The sequence below is a fragment of the Copadichromis virginalis genome, linkage group LG8 (genome assembly GCF_057382275.1).
Source record: "Copadichromis virginalis isolate Kocher_CV1m ecotype Utaka linkage group LG8, C_Virginalis_male_GT1.1, whole genome shotgun sequence".
In the NCBI taxonomy this organism is placed as follows: Eukaryota; Metazoa; Chordata; class Actinopteri; order Cichliformes; family Cichlidae; genus Copadichromis; species Copadichromis virginalis.
Window position 1 is genome coordinate 2,743,500 of NC_140625.1, and position 27,005 is coordinate 2,770,504.

Consider the following 27,005-nt stretch of genomic DNA (forward strand, 5'->3'; position numbering starts at 1 on the left):
TCTGCGATATGTTGTCCGGAGAAACGGTGTAACGGGGCTCCAGCGTTGTAATCATATCACCGAATCCTTTATTCTCTACTGCGCTCAGACAGCGCAAATAGAAACAAGTACCGACTGCGCTGGTTTTGTTGCACGAGTCAGTTGCTGGTAGTTTTAAGGTTAGCATTTGATGCTACGTTGCTATGGTACTCGTAAATTTGTGTTACCTGAGTATTTGACTGTGGCGGTGCAGATTTTACGGACTTTGTAGCTCTTGTCAAAGTTTTACTGCCTTGTTTTGTCCTAAATCCAAAAGAAGTCCACACATCTGCTTTGAAAGCTGCTGTGTCCTCTCCTCTTCTGTCATCAGTGAGCTAGCACAGTTTGCCACACGTCCGCTGGTCCACTTCTTAGGTTTGGTAAAATAGACGCTTCTACGGCACATCCAGTGTTATCGCGAGACCTTGTTTTTCCATCATAGTGAAAGCGGTAAACACTAGCGGCCGGAGTTTGAATTGCTACACATAAAAGAAATACACAGTAAATGCAAGTAAATTCTCAATAAAAAAATCGATAACACTGCTTTTGAATATCGATTCAGTATCGTAACACGAAACATCGCAATATTCCAATGTATCGATATTTATCCCTGGATACAAGAGTGCGATAGTGTGAGGCAGTCCTGTCCATGATGTGATGTCCACGAGCTCGTAATGATAAGCTCAGTGCAGTGAAGCTGCAGATGTTATTAATAATGAGCTTGTGCTGTTGTGTGTTTATGACAGTGGAGCCAGAGAGAGGCGGCACTTCTGGTGTGTGCTGCCCTCTGCTGGGACACATGCGCCTCACAGTCATCGCTCACACTCTTCAGTGTTACAGTTTTCCTGTTGTTGGTCCTCACAGGACCTCACCAGTTTGATGGTTTTGTGTCTCGTTGTTGTTTTAGTATCGTTGTGTATTTGATTTGTGCTTCTGTTTCCTGTTTATATTACTGTACTGAATATTTCAGTTTGAGTGTGCTTATTGACTGTGGGCCCTTTTAATAGTAAGAACAGTATAAAAAGTCTTACGTTGAATTTGGTGATCATTGTTGAAACTCAGACGTGTTGGTCAGCACGGACGCCTCACAGCAGGAAGGTCCTGGGTTCAAATCCGGGCACTCCAGCTCTGCCCAGAGTCCCAAACATGCAACTCTGAGTCTGTCACAGCTGTGAATGTGAGCGTCTTAATCTCTGTGTGTTAGCACTGGGCACCTGTGCAGGGTGAACCTCTTAAGTGGAGGAGAACAGATGGATGCAAACATTGTGTGTCTTGGTGATTCCTGACGTATGTGTTTCTGTTCTCCAGAGTACTATTATGATCAGGAGGAAAGGACGGACGAAGAGGCCGAGCCAACCTTCTCTGAAGACGAGGCTGTGAGTCAGAAAGGACTGAGGCGATCGCAGAGCGTCAAACTGTCTCGATCCAGAGTTCGCAAAGACGTGAGTGTTCTGTTCCACTGAGTACGCACATTAGTGTGTCGATACATCCTTCTGCCACAGTCAGTAGTGCTGAATCTCTGGACTGCATGCACACTGATGAGTGTTTTTCTTAAACGTTGTCACCAGGCTCGTTACGGATCACTGAAGATTAAAGGCAAGAAGAGACCAGCGCTGAGCGCCGTTAACTACGGAGTCTGAAGACATTACTGCTGTCACATACATACACACAGCTGAGCAGGCTGCTGGTTGGTGGATGGTACTGTCAGCTTGTTTTTAGCTCTGACTTTTCACTCTGCTGAGCTCTTTGACGATCACCTTTCTGCTGACATATTTATTACACGCAGTGGCTCAAAGAGCGCTCGCTCTCAGCGAACACGGGCTGACTTTGTTGTGGGACGTGTGATTTGTTTCTTTCTTCGTTAGCATTGTAGACGTGTTTCTATGTGTGTCTAGATTTTAGATGAGCTGTTGATTTGTTTGTAATTTTACAGGACACATGCCACCTAAGGCGTCCTCTGTGAGGAGTTCATAAAGTCATGCTTCACTAGTTTTCATGCTGTTGCATCACAGCATAACAGTAACCCCTCAACAGGCACAAGCTTTGGTTTCTCCACTATTGTCAACTTTTTGCATCAATGATTTTTCTTGTGCAAAAGACCAAAATCTCAAAGTTTGAGTGAACCTTCAACTATTGTGTGCTTGGCTGGAGTCACGTGACACTAATGGCTAACACTCATACTCTACATAGACATTTACATTGCTTTTAAAATAGCTTGTTAAAAATCTTAATTAAAGCTTTATCAGGCAGTTGTTGTAAGAGCAGCAGAAGAAGGGCGAATGTCTAATAACACGTCTGTCTTATTAGCAAACATGAGCGAGCTGCACATTCAGCTACACAACAACAACACAGTTGTGTTACTAAGTGCATTCAGGAGTAAATCATCCTGATTTGGATTGAACTTCATTCCAACTTTCAGCTCAGAGTGAAAAATCACTGTTCTCGTGGTGGAATATAAAATGTTGAACTTGCATTTAGAATAACCAAAGTTGTTTTTATTATATATGTTTTTATGATTTATTTAGCAGTTCAGCTTCAAACTCTATTCGAAAAGTTTGGCATTAGTTCTGCTTTTGCTGCCTTTTAGCTGTTTTACCTGCTCGTACCACTATTGTTGGAGTCTGGACTTGTGGCCTAATTGGTACCCACTTACAGTACCAGTGGAGAGCAATGTGAAAGCATGAACATTTGAGGAGAGCAGGCCTGACAGAGCTGATATTCAGACTCTTCTGTCGGGGGGAAACAACGTGAATAAGAGAGAGTGTCAGCACTTGTGCAGGCCTGCAGCTCCCACTCTTGATGATTATTTTCTGTTTTTTATTGGTGCACTTTGTACTGTGTCCCGATCACTCCCTGGTTGTAAATTTCAAGTCGTGTTTTGTGCTATTACTCAAGTTTTGCTTTCTGAATGGTGTTTTTTTGTGAGGTGATCAAAAGGTGTTTTGTATGCAACCATGTTTTGCACATATACCTCCTCTTATACTTTTTTATCTTTATGCTGTCCTTGCTTGTCATCTCAATTTTAATGTAACTAGCTGTGAGAGGATGCAGAGCACGAGGTGGCTGATGGATGCTGATAACAGCTGCTCGTAGCATTCGTTTCCTCGCACACTGCTGGTTGAGCGACGTTGTGATTTCTGCGTTTCTCTGGCAGAAACGATGTCGATGTGTCATCGTGCTCCTGGTTCAGCAGGTCGTCCTAAAGCAGAGGAATTTTCAGCCTTTTTTTATTTGCTTTGATGCAACAACAAGCCAAACGTATTCACATCAGCGGGTCCATGTAACCATTGTAACTGACTAATGATACCAAAGCTTTATGTATCCACACAAAGCACTGTGGCTGTATGACCTTTGTGGGGAAGATACCTGGTGTGTGGAGGTGTAATAAAAGAAAGTTTGTCTGACTGCAGTCAGGCCAACAGATCCTGTGGTCTGTCCATTATTATTCAGTTCTGAGAGTTTGCAGTGGATCTAATGTAGCGCCCATATTTCCTGTTAAAATCTTTGTGTGAGACTATGAAACAATACTGTACAGTGTTAATATTACAGATGGTGAAACAGACAATTCATTTTATTACAAAATTATACAAATGTATGAACTGTACTCCTGTGGTGTTGGGCGCTGTAACAGTACTCTGGCCCATGGTCATAATTCATATTTCAGTGTGTGGTGCCACTCGGGCTTTTTCAGGAGCAAAGTGTGGACAGATCATTTTTCATTTGCTACTATTACAGTTTTTCTCAGTTGCTTTGGTGCATTTCTCACAACAGAATTGATCTCTGCACCACTACTAAGGCTCTTCTCAAAACAATTAGTGCAAACTGCAAAACATGGTGGATAACTTGCAAAAGCGAGTCACTTCATCAAAACAAATATATCCATCCAAAGCAAGTACTTATATCAAAGTGTCAGGGCGTCACAATTACAAGTCACTACACCAGCACCTTTGCTCACAAAATCAAATGGTTTGAACATGTTCTCATTGTGACGGAGTTCTTTGTAGGTGCTTCCCAATGACATGTCAAGTCTGGACAGCATGCACGGCATGTTGAAAACCATAACTTGCAAAGGAAAATCAAGACACTTCCTCTGCACTCTTGATAATATTTAATTGAAACTGTTCACAGCTTTGTGCAACTGGGGAAATACAGCAAATCAAACATTTTACAGCAAACAAACTCACATAGACAGTAAACCTTACTGCAGTAGTCATGAAACAAAAACCTGAAAAACAGACACTGCTGCATATCAATCATTGATATCTAGACGCTCCCGTCTGTCTGCCCACATATTTGCATCAACATCGCAGCGAATGTCAGCTCTTTCGATGCATCTATGAAAGCATCTTCTGGAGTGTCGAATCCACCCTTTGCAGGACTCTGCTGTGATGTCATCACAAGCTGCATCCATAGCTGCTAGCAGGGTCATTTGGGTACGTGGATGCCTGTCATATACCCTCCACCTCCAGGAAGAGAAAAACTCCTCAATTGGATTTAGGAATGGAGTGTAAGGAGGAAGAAACTCCATAAGCATCCTGTCGTGTGCTGCAAACCACTGCCCGACTACAGCAGAGTGATGGAAGCTAACATTATCCCAAACCACTACATACATTGTCCGATTGTCACCAGGATCATCCCTTTCATTTTGTGGGATTAGGGCCCGATAAAGAGCGTCCAGAAAAGCCAACAGGTGTTGTGTATTGTATGCACCAATGTGAGGAATATGGGTGTGAACGCCATTTTCTGAGATTGCTGCACACATTGTAATATTTCCTCCTCGTTGGCCTGGGACATCAATGGTGGCTCTTTCGTCCACGCCGTCTGCCTTTTGTGAGATTGAATCCAGCTTCGTCAAGATATACAAACGTGTGCAGGGGTTCCCTGGCCTCCAATTCCAGGATACGCTATCCAAAGGATGAGAATAAAAAAGTCTGTAATGGTGCATTTGGCACAACAGATTGTACAGTTTGAACTGTGAATAGGATTACAGTAACATGCATAAATGTAAGTGCAGTACATGGCCTAAACTTTTACAGTAAACAGAGGTACATATGCAAACATGTTTTACCTGTACATACTGGTGACGGAGCTCCTTCACTGTTCCGTTCAAATGGTACTTTGTACAACTGCTTCATGGACATTTCATTCCGTCTGAGGACTCCGTCTATGGTGGGCATTGATATTGACTGAATATTTCCAAAGATGGTGTCATCTTCTACGACAGCTCTTTGTATTTCTCTCAGTCTCAAAGCGTTGTTTGCAGCCACCATTGCACAAATTCTTTCCTCTTGCTGCGGAGTCAAAAGTGGACCTCGTCCACCTCTTCTAGGTTGTCTAGCAGTCCTTTAAGCGCAAACACGCTTACAGTAATGGTTACAAGACTATCATTCTAAACTCCTTTCTTTACAGCATTACTGTATTGTACCACAGCACACTATGCCACACCAAGTCTGCGCTTCAGTTACACTACGTCTATATGTAAAGATCTATAAGGTCATGTCCTAATGCAAATCTCCTGTATGACTATGAAAGTGCAGAGCAAATTAGTTTGTGCTGAATAACTACATTACAGTATGCTCACCTGTTTTCCCGACGAAATGTCTGAATAATGGAACTTACAGTAGTTCTCCCAACATTTGGCTGCACCCTTCGACCAGCCTCGGCCATTGTGAGGCCATGGTTTATCACATGACCCACAAGTGTTGCTCTGATTTCGTCAGGGACGTGTCTATGTGGTTGGCCTCTTCTTGCCCGGTTTTGTCCTCGTCCTCCACCGATCCTCACCCCTCTTCCACAAGGCTGACGTTCCATGTTCTGCAGTTTTGTAGATTCAGTATGCACCTCATGCCAATCCTGTCTGTTGGTTTACATTATATATATACTTGTAGAGTAGGGGATCCTGTAACGCGATTCACCTGTGACTGGGTAGAAGAGGCTTTTCATTGGTTGCAAGTAAGAGTAACACACACCAATATTCACTAGTGTGAGATAAGGTTCACCTGAGAAAAGTAATTTATGGAGATTTTCATGGAAACTCCTTAAAAATAGGGTTTTCAAAATGGGTGTACAAATTGTTTGACAAGATGTTCAACAATTTTGAGTGCACTGACACAAGCAATGAAATGAAGACTATTAGTTGTAAGGACAATGACTATTCAGCCGGCACAAGTATAAATAATTGTGACATTCATGATCAAAGCAAGGAGATGGTGATGAACAGCAAGTCAAAAGTGACCATTCTTTAGATATTTGTACTTATTCAACTGCTTCATGTCCAAAGGCATTTGCCTGAACATGAAACTGCCACAAGGTTGTGCCAAAACGACTACATGTTGTGGAGGTTGAACTGACTATTGTGCAAAGTTTAATTCTGTTGTGAGAAATGCACCAAAGCAACTGAGAAAAACTGTAATAAACTACGTAGAAGCTGATGATTGAAGCCGCCCACAGAGCAGCTTTTGGACTTCTCCCTTTGCCAGAAAAACCCGTTTTGCCAGAGCTGCTCTGCTCAGAGTTCACACCAACAGCAATTAGAAGTGTGTGCAAATCACACAGTACAGAGTTTGTATAGGGCTAAGATGAATCTGACAACAGCACATGAATGTGGTTCTGTCAATATAAGAACACTGCCCGTCACTGACAGCAGTAAAGCCAAGAGTCTGATCCCAAAGGCTGATTCTGTTCATCTGGACGTTTTCAGAGGGAGAAACTTTCATCATCAGGTGACGTCTTCAGTCTCAGCTGACTGCAGGTTCCAATCTTATAAACAGGACATTTGCATAATGACTGAAACCAGCCCACTGATGGAACAATGGGCTGGGAGGTCAGGTCCTTAATCTTAATCATGCAAATTGATGGCCATTGATCAACAACCACTGATCAATGGCCATGAGTCCCATTCGCAGAGAGTTGGGGAATGGCTGCAATCACAGCATTGTAAGATGGTGACAGATGTACCCTCAGGCCCCTCCTCCATTCAGAGATGGTCTTTCCCTCCTTGACTCCGCCCTAAAACCAGCATCCCTCCCTGTCCAGGATGTTACATCCTCATCACTGAACGAGTGTCCACTGGCCTGTAGGTGTAAATAGGCTGCAGAGTCCTGGCCTGACGAGGTGGCTCTGCTGTGTTGTGCCGTCCTCTTAGCCAGAGGTTGTTTGGTTTCCCCGATGTATAAATCCTGGCACTTAACAGCGTACACTATGTTACTCTGTCTGTGTCGGGGACCCGATCCTTGGGGTGGACCAGCTTTTGGTGCAGCGTGTTTTGGGGTTGAAAAGCCAGAGAAGTCACTTGGATGAGTGACGAAACATTTCTGTCATTGAAAACGTCCAGATGAACAGAATCAGTCTTTTAGGATTTACTTACCTGGATGATTGAGCGTGCAGCGAGCATGCAGCACCTGGACGACACTCCAGAGCTGCCTCTATATGACATCAGTTACAAAGCTGCAAGAACAATGGAACCAAATGAGATTACACACAGAGCTCTAGAAGATGTGCTTCTGTTCACTGATCTTGAAAAGGAGATCAGCCAGATTTAAAATAAGATTTTTATTTCTGGCTTTAAGCCTTTATAGATGGGCTTAATGACTTGCAGGAAAAACAGTCACCCCAGCCATAAACTGTTCAGACTGCTTCCATCAGGAAGGAGGTTCTGCAGCATCCGGTCCCGTACCAGCAGACTGAGAGACAGCTTCTTCCACCAGGCCATCAGACTGCTGAACACGTCATAGACACCTCAGCTTCACTACTGGAACTTTAACATTATGCACTCCACACTGTATATAAATGCCACTGTTTTGCACATGTCTCACTCTGTATATTTTATATATTTTATTATTATTATTTTATTTTTTTACTATTTAATTTGTAAAAATGTGTACACACACACACACACACACGCACACACACACACACACACGTAGGAAAATATTTAGTATACACATCCAGAAATGCATACACTATTATATATTGTACATATATTTATTAGTTTCAGGTTGGCCATTCTTGTATTTTGCTCGTTTGTGTTGTTGTGTTTGCACATCTCTGTTGCTTGTGGGGCTCGCACACAAGAATTTCACTCGCATGTGCTGTGCCAGTGTGCCTGCACATGTGATGTGACAATAAAAGTGATTTGATTTGATTTGAAAATGGCCCAGTGTGGTCCCAGGCCTCTGTAGTAGCAGCATATGAGCCACCTGCTCAACTAACTTACCTATATTGGTGGCCCATTCTCAGAACCAGTGCTTACTGAACTGCTCAAATACTACTTGACATTTCCCTGTAGTTGCTTCGACAGCTCTAGGTGGTTTGCAAGTGAAACCCTTAAAGTGAAGCATCAGCAGTAAGAATGTCTTCAGTGGTGTTTTAACAAATCTCTGATCCAACCGGCCACAAGTGGCGAGCTGGGACACAGATGTGTGGGCCTTAGTTAAGCGCTTGGGCATTTGGAAGAACTGAGGTGGTTTTAGAGCTGCTGCTTTCAGTCAATGAGTCAAAAACTTGTCCAAAAACAAGACAACTTGAAGCTTTTTCAGCCGCTGTGATTCTGATAGCTGACCATCTGGCAGGTTTGTCATGCTGCATTCATGCCCTGTGAGAATGATAAAGCAGCTTCTGTAAAGCTCATTTCAAAAACACATGAATAACATGAAATCCAAATGACACTCTGAGACTGACAGTCAGTTAGCTTTATTCAAAAACAGAACATCATTTTGTACAACTGTTCACATCACCATCGATTTAAAGGCCAGCTAAGCCAAACACGTGGCTTACAATGAATGAGTTTTGCATAGCTGGGAAATGCAGCAAAGTGTCCTGTGTGTAGCCACGTCTTCATCTTCATCATAGTGGATCCAGGAAGGAAATGCACTCTCTTAAGTGAATACACGAGTTTGTACAAGTGCCTCGAAATATGTGATAGTATGCATGCACGTGCTGCATGCATTAGACTGCAAGCAACACAGTAAACAAGTTGCCTCGAGTCCTCTTTATTCTGTTGTGCCGACATAAACGATCAGCTTTGCTCGTAGACATGCTGGACTAAACGCTTGCTCAGCTCGGTTAAAGCTGCACCACAGCTTCAGTTCAGGAGCCGGTGAGTGTCGGGACGTGAATGATCCATCAATAAGAATCTTTTAAAGGGATGGCTTTGTGATTAAGCTGGACTAGCCTCGCTGGATGTTCACTGACGGCCTATGATAATATAAACGTGCCCTGCCTGCAGTTTATGCTGCATTCTGCTCCTTCTGTTGTCATGGATGTTTGTGATCAGATTTTATGATGTGGATCAAAATATCTTCAGTTATTTGAGGCATCCAAACAAAAAGAAATTCACAAAGTCACATCCTGGGATGACTGTGAGCCAAACATTTAAGAGAGCTTCAGATTACTGAAGGTGCTTCTTTTGGCTTTGCAGGTAATGTACAAACTGCCACATTTGGGACTAAAAACGTGTAACTGACATAAATTGTAGTTCCTCCACCGGCCACTTGAAGCTCGCGCCAAGAGAGACTCTTTCCCCTTAGACTCACGTTACAATGCCCAGCTACCCACATTAGAAAGCATGTTCACTGGCCTCAAACAATAGTTTTACCCTGCCACAGCTATAAGGAGGGTGAGCAGCCTTTCATGCCTCTGCTATTTGGATACTGGTGAGGCTTAACTTTGGGGCTTGACACAGAGTCAGCCCGTCACCGTCTGCTCACCCCAGTCAAGATGAGTTTATTTGAGCTGAGTGCTCTGCTGCCTTCATGCTCTTTGTGTGTTGGAAACCAGGCCTGCTGAGATGCACCCGTCCAAGAAGTCAAGTATTCTGACTGTATTCACATGTGGTCTACAGTAAACACAGCTGATGTTACCATTAGAGCACACTGTAGTTTAATGTATGCGTGACCACCAGATGATATGGTACTGCAAACGCTCAGGACTAAACATTTCCATTAATGAATAATTACTTGGTTTCAAAACAGGAAATAAAATGCAGACTACAGTTTGTTAGCAGAGTCAACAAGACACGATGAATGACGTCAACATCATAAACAGTACAGACATGAAGATCCTGAGACACAACAACCCACAACTACACTTGTTTTTGAAGAACTGTGTGAAGCATCTGATGGACTCTGCCCTTTGACCTTTGAAGAACACTGTCATTATTCACATGGTGTTTGTTGGAAACCTTAATGTATCAACTCTTCAGAATAGATCAACATATCTGCTCGCTGATGACACTGTGTGCGCGTCAGCCCTCATTCCTATTGATCCCCACTGACACCCATTGATAACCCGTGTGTCTCTACATTTCTGGTGGGGAATAAGAAGAACATCAGAAGGCTTGTTTGTTTTATAAGCCTTCAAGTATCTGCTCAGAAAAACATCAATGAGTCTATTACAAGCTTTTCCCTAACACCAGTATGCTTTCTTATAATTAAGTTACACATGATCTGAATGCATCTGTGTGGATACAAAAGAATTTTAGGAGCAGTTCATCCAGACAATCGACACTCAGTCTTTACCTCTCATGTCACTTAAAATCCAGCTCAGGCCTGCGGTGCCGAACACCTGGAACAAAACGTCCAGGACGGAGTTCATCCGCAGGACCAGTTATTCTGAGAACAGCTGAGTTTGGAGCCACAAAGCACACATACACAGAATTATGTCATAACTCTTGTAGGAAAGCTGTGTGTGTGTGTGTCCTTTCATAATAATGCACACACTTGCACACACCCCCACTTCCACAACACCTTAAATAAAGTCTAAATCTGTGGGAAACATCAGCTGATCTGCTGCTGACAGAACTAAGCTGTCGTTGAATGCTGTATGAGATCTGGGTCATGTGATAACACAGTAGAAGTCTGAGACATAAGTGAAAGTTTTGGGAAAACCTTGAACCTTGCCCGTATTCCTGTCATGCTGACACACAGCCTCGCTGCTGTTCTCACAGATTAGTGAACGTTTCCTTTATCTGTGGCTTGGACTGCCTTGCACCAGTGATAGTAGCGTTATCACTTCCTCCCTCTCTGATGTTCCCGTTTGTCGTCTGATTCCACCTGAGCAGAGGCCTCGTGGGTCGAGCCGGTAGCTTTCACTGTATAACGTTTTGGCATCTGAACTCAAAGTCGTACTGGTTGAACCACATGTATGTGTGTGTATGTGTGTGTGATGTGTTCTATTACAGCTTATCCCTGTCTAGTAGCTCCTGCAGTTCATTCTGGATGTCCTCTGGCAGCTCCAGAGGAGGCAGGTCATCCAGACACAGGTCTTCCTGAGCTGGCATTTCCAACGGTGGCAGCTGAGGGATTGCGATCTCCTTTCCCTTCCTTTTACTCTCCCCTCCCTGTCCAACTCCGGTTCCCATAGGACCACCTGCTTGTGGGAGCACCCAGAGCTCGGAGCGCTCCACAAAGTCGGCTGCCTCCGAGTGCAGCCTCATGTTTTCCAGTCGTAGCCGCTCGTTCTCGGCTCTCAGCTGCTGGTTTTCGTTCGTCAGGCCGTCAACCAGGAGTCGCAAGTTCTCGATGGTCGTCTGTTGTTCTTCCAGGCGCGTTTTGTCATCTTTGGTGGTCTTAGATCCCGAACACACTGGAGTTAAAATCTGTGTTCCTCCAGTCTGCCGAGTCTGAAGCTGGTATAGTAAGGTGTCATACTCCCTCTCCCCGACGCTTCCAAGCTCTGCAGCTGAGGCGCCTGGAGAGGCATAGGGCCGGCTGCTGCCCGTGGACGGAGATTTTGAAAAGAACCCTGGCCCGGTAGCCTGCACTAGACCAAGTCGTGTCTTAACCGCCTCTCGCCGAGCTTCTCTCTTCCAGCGCTCTTGGATTAACCGTTGCTGTTTAATGTGACTGTCCCTCTGCAGCTCCATGGACAAACGAGCCTACAGTCAAGGAACAAACAATCACTCTCCTGATACAAGACATACACAAACAATCAGCTCTGAAACTCTGACGATCAGGCAGGTGGGTGAGTGACTTCTGACTTTCCTACGTTTAAGATTTGTCTGTTTTTAAGACTACTACAGATTACTACTTATTGAGATTTGCACAGAGACTGATTAACAGTAGTAGTGCTAATAAAAAAAATCCTCAGCATATCCAACCAAGAAGAGGCCACGGAGACCACATGTCAATGTAGTTTTTATTTACAGCAGACATGTGCAGGTCACCTCTGTCACTACACCCCTGAATCTGCTCTGTGGTCCTGCTCTGCCCCTCTGACACCCTCATGTCTAATCCTGTCCGTCCTGGTCAGGCCTAATGAGAAGTCTTAGCATCTTCAACTCTTTTTGTTTGTGCTGCTGTCTCCAAACCATACATCACAGCAGTGTGATGTACAGGGTCTGCGGTTACACCCGTCTCCTTCACACATGCATTCTGTCTCACGTCTACTGATTTTCATTGCTCTTCTTCAACTGTCAACATGACCACTGACCATCAGAGCTACTGATGTACTCCTGCCTGAAACTCCGTCTGTCATTCCTGCTTTTACACCTCACCCACTGTCTCGCTGTCTTCCTGATGTTACATGTTCAACATTACATTAAGTTTATTTTCCCCTTAAATTTTTCTTTGATGATAAGATGGACATTTTAGAGGAAGTGACCCTTAACTTCAGCTGCTGCTTTAAAAAAAACAAACAAACTTGAGTTGTCATGGCTTCAGTTTTCCTCTGGGGTCTACGTCAGCGGTCCCCAACCTTTTTTGGGCCACAGACCGGTTTAATGTCAGACAATATTTTCACTCATCGGCCTTCAAGGTGTCGCGGATAAATAGAACAAAATAAAATGACACGACCGAGACAAAAACTGGTATTTGGTAAATATAATATTAAACATGAATTCACTGTGTAATTGTGTAACTTTTTTAGCAGCGTCCTCCTGAAATGCGCCAACAACACTGAGAGTAACATCCTCCTCTCTGCCCCTTAATGCTCTCTGGTCGCTATGGTAACATGTAAATATTTCTTTCAAAATAAGACACAACTACAACACGGGAAAAGACCCGGGGAAACAGAGTTAACGATAAAAACCCTGAAAACCATAAATTTCACACCCGAGCCTCAACTCTCGCTGCCCGGTACCAAACGACTCACGGACCGGTCCGCGGCCCAGAGGTTGGGGACCGCTGGTCTAGATGATCTACAGCATGCTACAGGTGGTGTTAGAACTGTGTGTGAATCTGAATCAGCATGTTTACATGACAGAGAATATGTTTCACTCCATCACTGATCAAACACAGAGAGATAAAAAGATAAAACTGAGTGTCTCACCTGCTCACACACGGGTGCCTTCATTGCCTCAGTCAGAAAATCTGGTAGTGAGACAGTGTGTGTGTGTGTGTGTGTGTGTGTGTGTGTGTGTGTGTGTGTGTGTGTGTGTGTGTGTGTGTGTGTGAGAGAGAGAGAGAGATGAGACAGAATACACACCTAACACACACACAGTATATTGGATTAAACATCAGTTTAATGTATGGTCATCACAATAAGACAGAGACAGTATTTGTTGCGCTGGATTGGAGTGAAGTGGATGTATTAAAAAAAACCCAAACCCAACAACACCACCCTTCCTCAGACGCTTTCTTATAAGATGTTACCATGGCTACAACATAAAAGTATATAGGAAGTGAAATGCAGTTTGCTTATGTGAGGAGAGTCAGCACTGTAACGTTCTACTCGTTGTTTGGTTACTTCCTGATTCTGCATAAAAGCAGATCAAGTCCAGAAAGAGTCCAAAGCACATTCAGTGAACGACCTCCGCTCTGCAGAGCATCTACAGAGGAGCAATGCACTACATGGCAGGACTGTAAGGAGTGTGTGTGAAACTGAGACTACCTGCTGCTTTTCCATGGCAGGAGATGGCCTCTTCATACTTCCCAGCAGCTACCAAACGGTCGGCCTGTCTGCACTGCTGGTGAGCCTGAAGAACGTAAGACAGGGAATGCAATGTGTTACGAGAATGTTAAAGAGGTGGTGGAATGAAACCAGGGATAATATATGAAGCAAAAATACGAAACAGAGACTAGCTTCCCCTCTTTACTGTAAGAAAACTTCTTGTCATACGTGAACATTAATGCTATGAAAATGAGACTGATGATCCGATAGAATCTGAAGACTTTAAGTCTTCAGATCCGATAAATTGGATTTTATGTGATTTACTGTGTTTTTTGTTCTTGACATGTTACACTAGCTGGTAGTTCTACTGTAATCCTGGATGACCGAGTTTCAGAGCTGTAGCTAAGTTAGGAGGAAATATTAAGATCAAATGGAGAAGGGTTTCATGTGTCGCAGACATGCTCCTGATCAATCATCTAAAACCCTGACTGTGCATTGCTGACATGGATGGCCTATGTGTCTGCTAAATGCTGACAAGCGGGCCAGAGTCAGCATCCAGCTGACGTCAGAAGGTGCCGTTTTCATCTGGAACGCCTCCTCAACCAATTTATACTTGGAAAGTCGGAGAAGCCACAAGAACCTTAAGTTAACAAACAAGGATCGTGACAATGAAGGTAAAGATTTTAATCTGTAATCCCACTATTGTATTTGTGACTCACTACATAAACCATACGAAGGAAACTGACCAGGCTCTGTCCACTGCTTCAGTATCCTGATATATATCCTTTGTGTACATACAGCACCTACATCTCCTGATGATTTGTGCCCCACGAGTAAATTTGACCTGGGTGCACTTTATTTTTTAAACATCTTCTCTTTCACTTCTGCATCTCTATGGTGCGGTTAGCGTATATTGCTAACCAGAGGTGTGGACTCGAGTCACATGACTTGGACTCGAGTCAGACTCGAGTCATTAATTTTATGACTTTAGACTTGACTTGAAAAAATGTTCTAAGACTTGTGACTTGACTTGGACTTTTACACCAATGACTTGGGACTTGAATTGGACTTGAACCGGTTTACTTGAAAAGACTTGATATTTTACCCCAAATATAAAATTTAACATGCATATTATATAGAGATTGAAAATGTGACGTCATTCACGGGTAGAACCGCAAAGGATTCTGGGAACTCGTGGCAAGCGGTACTAGCGCACGCAGGCTTTCAATTGAAATCAGTCACACAGCGATAAAAAGAAACACAAAAATGTCAAGAAGCCGTTGTATTATTAACTGCAATAGCCGGTCGCATGACAGCCACGGGAAGCCGACGGGTAAAGAGATCGTTGTTATCGGATTACGTCGTTGAAGAGAAATTGTTCAGCCATGTTTCCGAAGTAACAAAGACGGCCTGGATTGCAGCCATTCAAAGATCAAATATAACGTCCCAGAACACTCCAGCTCACAGGTTAGTCTGCTCCAAGCATTTACACGAAGGTCAGTGTTTTTTAGTCGTTAATACATAATTTTTCTTAACATAATTGGTGATATAGGTTACAAGCAAGTCTGGCGCTGAACAGAAATTGTGGCGCTATGCTCCTTTATTTATTGTGCATAAATAGTGAATTGTCCTGACACAATATTGTGTTTCGCTTCTGTTATTATGGTACATTGACAAAAACATATACTTTTATTCACAGGATAAAACAGGTTTTTTGTATCACTAATTGCCCAGTACGATTACAGCATACAGTATTATTGTCACTGCTACATTTCTGTGATGCTACCAGAAATTATTTCCACTGCTAATTAATTACCGTTGAGCTCAAAGGTCCTATTAATAAACGGTTAACGAATGTATATTTATGAGGACGATTTGTGAGACTGGTAAACTTATGATACGTACGATGGTCTTTACTTTCTACACGGTGCATTTCAAGGTCCTGCACCCATCCATCGGTAAACTGTACCTGGGCTTGTTGCAGTGACCTGAAGTTACTAAACTTCATGAGTGTATGCACTCACTCCAAGAACCGTATGATTATAAATATGCATATAAATATGCTACAATGAGATAGCTGACTTCATCTAACTAGCAAATGTTTTCCAGGCTACGTTGGTGATACAGTTTTTTTAATGTGTATGATATTTTTGTCATGCGATTTTAAAGCTGGTCCTACAACCGCATCCAAGAATGACATGCAGCTTATCTCAGAACTGTCGGTGAAAATTATTCTAGGAGCTAGGTTTAATTGAGCTGCATTTTAAAGAGGTGCAATTTCACAATTTGTGTATATTTTCTAAGTTCACTATTTTGTCATGTGTTGAGAAAAACACAGATTAAAAAATTACATGGTCTAATATTTACATTTAGCATATAACTGCAACATGCTTTTTTTCGTTGTTTTTTTTTAAAGACTCGAAAGGACTTGAAATTCAAAGTTTCAGACTTGTGACTTTACTCGGACTTTTACACCAGTGACTTGAGACTCGACTCTGACTTGCCTGACATTACTTGAGACTTGACTTGAGACTTGAGGATAAAGACTTGAGACTTACTTGAGACTTGCAAAACAATGACTTGGTCCCACCTCTGTTGCTAACTATTGCATGATCCGCCATTGCTGTAAAAAACGAAACGTTCCGTTGGAGTGAATGGGGATGACGCGGCTCTGGTTCTGATTTCCGAGGTAACTGAAACGTTCCCATAAATTGGATTTCCAACTCAGAAAGTCGAAGTAGCTCCACCAATGAGTGTAAACAGCAACCCAACCGTGCCGGTCTGTTCGGCCACGGTTGTGTATTTGTCACCGACTAAATAAACCATGCGCAGAGCGCTGCTTAGCCTCTGTTCGGTGTGTTATGAGGCATAAAAGCATTGCGCTATGTTGCTAGTGATGCCTGAATGGCTCTGCTAACGAGTAAAACAGATCCATATATTCTTGTTTTTCCCGACTTTACGCCTTGAGAGTAACGCCAGTCTCTGCTCCAACATCTGACTTACGAAGCAAATGGGTCGCAGCAAAGCTAACAACAAAGCGGCTAGCCGCTAGCTCCTAGCTGCTGTAAAGATAGCCTCTTATTGCAACATCAAACTTACAAGGTTGAGCGGGCTGTCCACGACCTCCATGGAGTCGATCCTTCGACGGCTTACACTACATGAAACGCGCCTCTGTCCCTCACTGACTGTCATTCGCACTGAGATTCAAAAGCTCGAATAAAATAATTACAAGAAAATTACTGTAAAGGAAGCAAGAGTCGCCTCGCTGCACAGCCACAGCAGCGTCGTGACATCACAGCTAGCTTGCATCTTGATTGGTCAACTGTGGTGCTGGGTCGGCTTTCTTCTTCTTCTGTTAATTATTTTAACGGCGTCGGTAAAGCATGCAGCAGCATCACCGCCTGCACTGGCGTGTGGACAGATTAGCAGAGGAAACGAGCTGTATTCTCAATCCTGTAGTTCAAAGATGCTCCTGTAATAATAACATAATCTGTGGTGCTTCCTCTAACATGTAAAGTTCTGATTACGATCCTTTCAATCACGCTACTAAATCTCTCCCCACTCGCACTTATTGCATTTTTAACACTTTCTGTCATAATAGAGTAAAGACGGGGTGTTGATGGGTGTAGTGTATGGGTCAGTCCTATATGATCTCCTGCTTTGGGTTCCTGCCCTGCATGCTGTTCAAAACTACTTACTACTTAATGGATTCTCTGTAGATGTATTTGTGTGTCCACTATCTCAACATTCATATCAAATCTTCTGCATATGATTATGAATTATATTTTTTCCTTTGGTGCTAATTTTCTATAAACTGAATTCATTTTTGCCAACAAGTCCACCTTTATATTCCCTGAACACATACACGTACGGGCAGATAAGCTCTTCTTTCCTCCCGTCTACTTCGACTTGAGAGACACACAAAGCAGAAACTAGACTTGTGTCTAACTTTCTTTAACACCAGTTTAGCTTCTCATCAAACAAGCATGTAGAAATCTCACCACGTGCACCTGTAACCATGAATGTACTGATTTTTAGTATTTTTTTTAAAAAGACATGATTTTTTTAACTGATAAAATAAATAAATATAGGATAAATCCCGACTTATTTGCACAGTCTTCTACTTCCTTTCCTGCAGGCTGCATTTTATTTCAGAGACATTCCATTTTTCTACCCAGTGCGCCCCATCTTTAGCATAACGCAATTTTCCTACATTTGTTCAGTCTTTTCAAAAACGTCATTATTCTTTATGTTAAGTAATATACGACACATCATACGACAGTCGGCACCTATTTTTACTTCTTTTGTCCTACCAAACAGGAATTCTAATGTCAACTTTTACAATTTGCTATTTACTGCTTGTTTTCTGAGTTGCAGAAGTCCCTCACCACATTTGATGAGGAGCCTCTGTTATCATCAACTCTATGCTCCCTGATCTTAATGCCATGGATCTATAGCTTAACAGATTTGTTGGGTCTTTACCTGAATTGACTATTTACACTATAACTGCTTGGTTTGATTGAGGGGATTGGGATAGCTTGTGCCCTTTACTAATATACACACAATCATGATCATTTATGAACTTTTTCAATCTCTTCATTCACATGAACGAGTTCTGCTACGACTCCCCACATCACATTTCCTCTGATGGGGACACCAACGTCATTCAGTATATCAGTTCTCGGTGTGTTGCTAGGATTATGATAATAGACCACACAATGACATGATATCGTCACACTATGTTTATCTGTCCATACCTTGATTACATTCATAATATTATACCATGTCCTATTCTGGGATAAGACATACCACATGTATGTCCTATTCTTCACCTTTCTAGTCTGTCTGTGACTCCTGATTGTATACCAATATCTGACACAATCAAACTGTCATTTCAACCATATTTCTTGAATACATATTAAATTAGGCGTTTCTAACAATTCTGAAACAATTTTGTAAAATTCTTGTCCATTGGCTTCAAGACTCATTGAATTCCACAGTGAATACACGAAGAGCCATCAGACCTTGACAGAAAGTTAGTATTTCTGGAATTTAACATTCTTCTACTGTTTCACAGTGTAGTCCTTAGATAATAATTGTATTGTTTTTTCCTGTCTTAAACAGTAACCGCAAATACAGTAACACCCGGTTTCCTTGCAACAAACAGAGTCACAGTTTTGTGTGAGAGCTGCTCTTCCGAGCACATCCCACGGATCTGTTTACTGCGGAGGCCTTTTGAGTGTTTTTCAATCTTCTGTTTCTTTTTGGTGAGTCCGAAGTGTGGCGTCAGTTTCCTGTTCTTAGCTGACAGTTGTGCCCCCCACTGTGGGGGCCCCACTGTGGTCTTCTGTTGCTGTAACACAGATATGTAAATAACGCAGAGTCATAAAGATACACGCAAAAGAGGTCATTTCTTTAACGCTGTCTGTAAATCCCGCTGACTACAGCTCATTCATTACACATAAAACCAGACAGGGAAACACAGGCATCACCGAGCATCCTCCTCCTCCTGCTGCTGATTCAAGCGACCGGAAATAGAAATGTTTCTGTAAAAATAAAACCTCAACGATATTCATATGTTAGCTTGTTTATGCTACGTTATATATTAAATCTCATGGGTCTATTTTTTAAATTCATCTTTATTCAGTGGTTATTTCTGAACTCGAATGAATCTAGTTTTTTCTTTTCTTTTTCTTCACGCGGTTTTATTGCGACATAATAAACAGAAATGCTTTGCGTGCTTGTCTCACGTGACAGCCTGTTTTGTTTTCGTTTAGTGCTGAAGAGGAAGTGTCTTTCTGTTTGGTCGGTGGGATTCAAATATATAAGACAATCGCGAGCTTTTAACCGTATAATATCTTAGCAGGTATCGTACGAAGGTTCTGCTTGTTCCGTAGCCCGTGTAGCTAAGCCGACTTCCGCCTGTGCGTCCTGCGCGGACACGTACGCAGCATCCTGGCAGCTTTAAAACGAGAGTGTTAAATGAAGTACACGCCAACAGCAAAACCACTGATGCTGATGACAAAGACAAGTCATACGTGTTTGATAGTTTCCAGCATGGCCTCTTTGGTCCTGCTCATGATGGTGCTTTACGGGACCATGAGCAGCCAGCAGCCGGGCGGCTCGAGCCTCAGACACGACTACCAGCTGCTGGGCAGACCCCTGTACAAACTGGATCTGAGCTGGCCCAAGAACCCGGAGCTCTACACCGGAGACGTGTTTGGAGTGGCAGTCAACCAGTATGCTGGGGTGGTGTATGTGGCTCAGAGAGGTAATCACACTCTGTTGGTAAAGTACTTCAGAGTCAAACATCATAATGGTGACTGCGTCATCAGTGTGTCAGTGCAGATGAAGATGATCTTAATTGTTACCTGTTACGATAAGGTCGACATTTGGAAACTGCTTCATTACAGAAGTTAATTTAAACACAACAAATATAATAAAGGTAGTAAAACAGTGCTGCTGAGGTCAGATGAAGTAGCTCACTGTATCAGAGTGTAAGGGCACCAGGTGGCAGCGATGCTTTTATAGATGTTGCCAACGCAACCCAGTGTGGAGCAGGGCTGGACTGGGACACAAAATGGGCCCAGGCATTTTGAGTAGAGCCCCCAGGTATTGTAGGAAAAGCTACAAAGCCTTTGAATGAAACACTGCAGTGACAGTGATGTACAGTCTTGTTGGTATATGTATGATTTCTATACAGGTTACATCAGATGACCACTTTAGTTTAAAGATTCAGATAAATATTTATTAAAAGTGAGACATTTTAAATAAGAATAAGACAGAAAAGTATTTCTTTGTGCCCCCCTCTCCCTGTTAATGCCCTACCTGCCCCCCTAGCAAAACTTTCCTAGACCCGCCCCTGCACAGTTACCAGCTGTCAGCTACATAAAAAAAAGGATCCTGGTGTTATTTGTCTCTCAGAAACAGTTCATAACTTCAACTCATCCATGTCACCTAAAAGGTAAACCTGTTTCTCCATCACAGCTCTGATGATTCAGTAAGGACATCTCCTGGTTTCATCTTCATGTTTCCCTCTCACCACATAACCAAACCATATCATGACCAGCAGCTTTACAGCTGTGGCTCCAGCAAACATCAGCTGATACTAGAAATTAATATTAAATAAATTCTAACAACAGCTGATCAAGCTTGAACGTGCTGCTGTTGTTTAGCGCGACATCTGCTGGTTTCCTCTTTCTGGCACAGAGTGGGCGATAAACAAACAAGAGAGCCGATCAGCTGATCATTGATCAGTTTCATGATTGAAGTAGCAACGGGAGAGAGAGGGGGAGATAAGAGAAGAGGCAGCTGTGCAGCAAAGACACAGAATAACTCCAGCTTTGTAGCTGAAGTCTGGGACGAATCAATACTATTTTCTTCTGTGTATCTGTGATAAGACAAGGGGGCGGGTGCATCTGACCTCCTCGGCTGTAATTGGTCCATTTCAGAATTGATCATGGCACATTGTCCAATCAACCACCTTTCATTGTTTATGCCATTACAAAATAAGCAAAAACCAAAAAACCTTGGCCCGTAAAAACGAAAAATCACCATCGGCCGAAGGCTGGTCAGCTGTGGTGTGGAGGGACATCTGTGTGTGGTATTTAGTACATGATACAGCGCAGTTTTGAATCTGTGAATGTATTATCAAGGTATCTGTAATCTGAGTAGATACACCGAAAGAAGAAGATGATTTTAAAAAAGAAAAAATCACTCAGAAAATGACAAAACGTCAGTACACACGAGGGGTTTGACATTGTGCTGCAGTTCTCTGTTTAACAAGTGCATCAGTTTGTGGACAAACAAATTCTGCAGTGTCACAGTTTTGTGGTCAGGAGTCAGTCGTGTAATAATCAGCAGTTATTTCTCTTCTCCTCCTTTAAATGAAGCACATGTCAGCTCTCAGTCCATTTAACCCAGCATGTCAGCACATCTTTCAGCTTATCCCACACCGCTGCGACCTCTCTCACACATGCACAGCATCATACAGTTCACATGCAGATCTTGTTAGTAAGAGAGTCGCTGCATCAAGCTGACTTGTAGAGCTCCTCATGGACAAACACCAGCTCACATCATTGACCTTTTACAGCCATACGTCCTCAGCAGGGACTAAAACTAAAGGACACCAAGCTTTGTTAAATGCTGGCTGCATGTGGAGTCTGATGCAGTGCAGCATATATGTCACTGTGCTTGCATTTACTTTCCTTTAGGTGACAACGCTCCGAAGGTGCTGGTGTTCACTACAGACGGAGATTACCTCATGTCCTGGAATACAACCACCCTGGAGAAGCCTCATGGAATATTTCTAGCAGATGCAGCTTCATCGAACCCCACCGTGTGGATCACAGATGTGGGGAACGGCCCGTATGGTCACTGCATCAAACGTTACACGCCATCAGGAAAGTTGCTACAGGTGATTTGGTGCTAAGTAAAGCTGTTTCTGAAGTATCTAGTGTGATTCTAGGAATAGAAAACATCCTGTTGATTCTCGATTTGTTCGTCTCAGGTGCTTGGAACGCCAGGAAAAGCAGGTTCTGGACTGGACCCCCTGCAGTTTGATCAGCCCGCCGAGATATTTGTCCACGACTCTGGGGAAATTTATATTGTGGACGGTGATGGAGGGATGAACAACCGCCTCATTAAGCTGTCCAAAGAGCAGAAGGTGATGTGGATGCATGGAGAGAAAGGACAAGGCCTAGCTCAGTTCTACATCCCACACAGCGTGACCGTGGACACGGCCCAGAGGGTGTGGGTGGCTGACAGAGGAAACAAGAGGATCCAGGTTTTTAATTCTGTCACCGGGGAGTGGCTGGGGACGTGGGGGAGCTGCTTTACTGAAGATGCACCCTATTCTGTGCGCCTTACCCCAGACAAAAAGTACTTTGTTGTTGTCCAGCTCAACACCAATCAGATTTCACTGCTGGATGCGCCGCCTGTAGGCATGATTGGCCAGTGCAGAGTGGTCAGTGTGATCCAGTTGGCTGATGATGTGAAGCCCCACTTGGTAGACCTAGACCTGAAAACTGGGGCTCTGTATGTGGCTGAGATCGGAGCTCAACAAGCACAGAAGTTCACCCCCTTTAGTCTGGGTGAAAACTTCCTGTGACACAAGCTAAAACAGCCTGACTGATCATAAACGGTTTATGATCGAGCGTCAACAAACAGGATGTTTAATCCTTTTAATTAGCTGGCTTGAATCAAAAATCAAAAGGGGCTCTATCGTGTACTTTACAACTCTTTTTCTTTCTGGGACTCCACTACAGCAGCTTTGCATGATCACAGTAAGCCCACTGAGGCCCAAGTTTAATCCATGACAGCCCCAACTTTAAACTCTAACCGGAGACAGTCCGGATATTTCTGTGGTTTAGAAAATGTTCTGCTGAGTATCAGGGAACAAACCACTCACCAAAAACAAACTAACACGTTCTCTAGAATATAGGGCTAGACTTGGGGTCCAATCACTAATAGAGGGTTAAAGAAACTGCCCTTTATTTTAAAGTGAACTTTAAAACTGAAAAGTAGTACAATTTCACAGCCTTTTGCTCAGTGGAGTTAATTTTACCTCCTTAGTTGAAGCCTGTCCTCATTAAATGTGAACAAACAGTTTAGTCTTGTAGACACGCACGAAGAGGGGAGATGAAATGAGGTCTCCTTTAAGCAAAGACTGGTCTCAGATTCACTTCAGTTGAATTCAGTTGTATTTACATAGTGCCAATCTACAACAGCAGTTGCCTCAGAGTGTTTTATATTGTGATGTAAAAACGATATGACAGTAATAGACAGAAACCCCTCTGAGCAGGCAGAACCAGGCCCCTCCGGCCCGGCGGCTGAAGGAGAAGAGAGCAAAGAGACAAACTCGAGCCAGAGTTAATCACTGATGATTAGATCCTGCGTTACAACAACGTCTTGTTCTTTCAGCTACTTTTCAGATTTTGTCTTTTGTCAAAATAAGATAAAGGTGAAACAGAGTATCATGGTGATTTGTTTTATCAGGCTGTTGTTGTCGGTCCTCGCTGTAGTCACGTGCCATTTGTAATGTTCTGATTTTGCACTGTTTCAGCAGATCAGAGCCTCTCTGAGATGTGTTCCTTCTTTGCTGCAGACACTTTAAGTTTGTGTGTTTTGCCTGAACCAGAATCTGGTTCAGGCAAAAGGCTGGAGCTGTTCTGATAATATCATCTGATAATGTTGTTAATTCATGTATGATTGATTTGTGTTTTTTGACACAGCAGATGTGTAAAATGCTGCAAAATATTTACATTAAAATCCATCCTAATGCTGTCAGCACTCATCATTGAACACGAGCAGCCATAAAGCTGTGTCCATCACGTGGTCAGAGTCTAATCTGGCCTCTGTTCCTTGAGCACAACGAGTGGTTTGCATGTTGTTGGAAACAGGATTGTACATCTAGAATCAAGGTGTTTCCTAACTGTAGTTTCTGACTTGGCTAAATGTTGTGAAAGACTTTTCTCCACAGTCATTCACTTTGAGTTATGCTGTGCTTTGCACGGCAATAGTCACCCGCCACCATCATCACCGTGCAGTGCAAGAATCTGCTTTGCTCAGATGAGACATGCTTTAGTGTTTAGAGTAACGGGATTGTTGTATATATTCTCCCCTCATAAAATTCATCGACCGCAGCTGTTTGTGGAGGCTTGTACATCAGTGCAATGGAATACGATTTATGGGCAGTTTAACGTTCTGACTTTGTTTGTTTGGCTTCTTCCAGTAACAACTCAATGATACATTAGAACGTGACAGCAGTCGGGATTTGATCAGGAAAATCAGCCTAAAGTATGAAGCCTGATAATGCAGATCCATAACAAGGGTCTGGTTATGGGAAGAGCCTTATAACATACACTGCTGAGCAGCGGGGGAGTGAGGAACAGGTGACTGCATAAGTCAGGTGACTACAGTCACATGGCTGACAAACAGGCAGAACACGTTTACTGAGCAGGGTCAGAAATCAGATTTGTATTGTTGATTGTCATTTATGCTTAGAAATATTTACTTCTATATGCTTAGAGTTTTGTAATTAGTTGTAGATTGGTAGAGGTTTTGATCCTTGATAGTCTGCAAACTTTGTGTGTATTAGACAGCACTTTGGGAGCATGAGAGGTCATACCGTGTCTTATTGTTTTATGGTAGGATTAACGTAGTTGCGTCTGTTCTAGTCTAAGTGCTCTTTGTTTAGATGAACTGCAGGACTTCCTCACCGTGTTATCTAGGATGAACCATCTAGGGTGAGGGGGAGGCTACCCTCTTCCTGACCAAGGATGTTTGACCCTTTGATCAGCAACACACACACACACACACACACACACACACACACACACACACACACACACACACACACACACACACACAAGGTACTCTTTGTGTGTATGTAGACGTCATATGTTAATGAACTTATGCATATTCATGTAACCTCAATAAAAGAACAGTGGTACGGGAGAACGGACGAGAGCAACTGGGGTCAAGCGAAGGAACGGCGCCTGTCCGGTTCTCTCCCGTGCACGAGAAACATGAAGAAGCTTGCCTACTTGTGTCTTGCTTTGCAGTGTAATTATATTGCCTTCAACGTTCCAGCGGATGGGTTCAAGCTACAAACCTATCAGTGCGTCTGAATCTTAGTCAGAATATCTCAGCCTCTACTGCTTTGGTTACTCGTAGATCACCTATGTTTCTTCCATAATTTCATTATAAATGTCAATCATTGTTTATATTCATTGTGTTTAAGAACCGTTGCCACTCACTGGTTTACGACATTAATCTGTGATCCCATGAGGCACATTTTCAGACTTGTTGGAGACTGCTGTAATATGTAAACAGTCGGTCTGTGTAGTTTCAAAAGATCATTTTCCAATACTGAGTTCATCCAAACATGTATTACTGTCTGCTCTAAATGCAACTACAATTTAAATCCTTTACATTCAATAATAGTCCGTATTTGGGAAATTGATTTGCAGAATATCAACACATCAAACAACACACAAAGGTGTCAGGTCACTTTAAGTAGCATCCAGTAAGGGTCCCTGTCTGTCTGTCTGAGGCGCTTTTATTTTGGTGGACTGTGTTTAGGTGCTACCACTAGGTGGAGCTGTATCCACATAGTTTGTACGTCTCTCCTGCTTCTACAGCTGAACGCCAATAAAGAAATACAGCATGATGAATCTCTTCATCCTTCATTAATGTTATTGATTCACTTTGAAAGGAAGGAACTAACTAACATATTCATGTCCACACTCTGGCCTGTAAACAACCTTTTTCCTCTGACTGAATAACACACGAGAGTCTCTCAGTAACGAGGAAGCTGTCCTGGGGTCAGTTTAAGCACGTTTGCAAGGTTTTTTGTGTTGGGCCTGGAATCTGTTAGAAACAGGAATGGGTGTGTGACGCATTGAATGAACAGACACTGTTCAGCTGCAACAGCACATGTGATATCAAAGGAGAGGTAGAAGCACCTCGTGTAGGTCAAACTGAACAATGCTGATTTTATTAAAATGTGCTAACCTCAGCCTTAATGCTCATTTGGGCTTATTTCCCAACTGATTTCATCCTCAGTTATTAAAATTATTTGTAAGAGAAACTTTCAATGAAAATAACTGTTGGTTTCACCAACGTAATGTCAACGTTGTTAAAAGTTTCAAAATATGATTGGGGACATAAAACACAGGGACATAAAGGTGCTGGCAATATTTGTAATTACATTCTGCAAACAGCAGCAAACCCGGGGCTGTTGGAGCCTCGGTGCTCAGTGTGCTCAACTAAAATACTTTCAAACAAACAAAGAACATGCCAAACAGTAAAAGTCCAAGTTCAGGCTGTTTAATTCTTTAAAAAGGTTAATTGAGGTTAGTGTTCAGAATAACAGCCTGACCTATAAGGAACAGTGCTCTCTGTACTGTTCTGCCCTCGCCAGTGTCTTAGAGGAACTCTGTAGGCGTCCATGCAAACAACAGAAAAATGTGAATTGACTAATGCCTCATTGAATAAAAAGAGAGAAGCGAGAGAGATTCAGGAAAAGAGCAGAGAAAGATGGGAGGACTCGGGGAAGAAAGGGGAACTATACCGAGATGTGTGTGAGAGGGAACGGGGTCACATGGATAGGAAGATGAAGGGGTACAGATGAATAAAATACCACACAAAGCTTGGTA

The 27,005-nt window shown here is 42.9% G+C and overlaps 3 protein-coding genes and 1 long non-coding RNA gene across 6 annotated transcripts in view; 2 read left to right on the forward strand and 2 right to left on the reverse strand.

Moving 5' to 3' along the window:
- Positions 1-3,441, forward strand: part of reep3b (receptor accessory protein 3b) — a 33,173-nt gene extending 29,732 nt beyond the window's left edge. For all 3 annotated transcript variants that reach the window (XM_085465403.1, XM_085465402.1, XM_085465404.1), the window contains 2 exons: positions 1,327-1,460; positions 1,587-3,441. In XM_085465403.1, the coding sequence (XP_085321529.1) occupies positions 1,327-1,460; positions 1,587-1,658 (206 nt within the window). In that variant the 3' untranslated portion in view covers positions 1,659-3,441. The remainder of the gene's footprint in view (positions 1-1,326; positions 1,461-1,586) is intronic.
- A 668-nt stretch (positions 3,442-4,109) lies between these two features.
- Positions 4,110-7,343, reverse strand: LOC146702499 (uncharacterized). The gene is made up of 2 exons (XR_014922068.1): positions 5,087-7,343; positions 4,110-4,922 (listed from the first exon to the last, which is right to left on the reverse strand). It is a non-coding gene; the product is annotated as an uncharacterized LOC146702499 (long non-coding RNA).
- Positions 7,344-8,693: 1,350 nt separating this feature from the next.
- nrbf2b (nuclear receptor binding factor 2b) lies at positions 8,694-17,159 on the reverse strand. The gene is made up of 4 exons (XM_085465405.1): positions 16,945-17,159; positions 13,846-13,930; positions 13,285-13,325; positions 8,694-11,893 (listed from the first exon to the last, which is right to left on the reverse strand). Exons 1-4 carry the CDS (start codon positions 17,035-17,037, stop codon positions 11,192-11,194), a joined length of 921 nt encoding a protein of 306 aa, XP_085321531.1. The 5' UTR covers positions 17,038-17,159; the 3' UTR covers positions 8,694-11,191.
- A 2,421-nt stretch (positions 17,160-19,580) lies between these two features.
- Positions 19,581-26,017, forward strand: LOC146702501 (NHL repeat-containing protein 3-like). The gene is made up of 3 exons (XM_085465406.1): positions 19,581-20,116; positions 22,059-22,261; positions 22,355-26,017. Exons 1-3 carry the CDS (start codon positions 19,828-19,830, stop codon positions 22,952-22,954), a joined length of 1,092 nt encoding a protein of 363 aa, XP_085321532.1. The 5' UTR covers positions 19,581-19,827; the 3' UTR covers positions 22,955-26,017.
- The last annotated feature ends 988 nt before the right edge of the window (positions 26,018-27,005 follow it).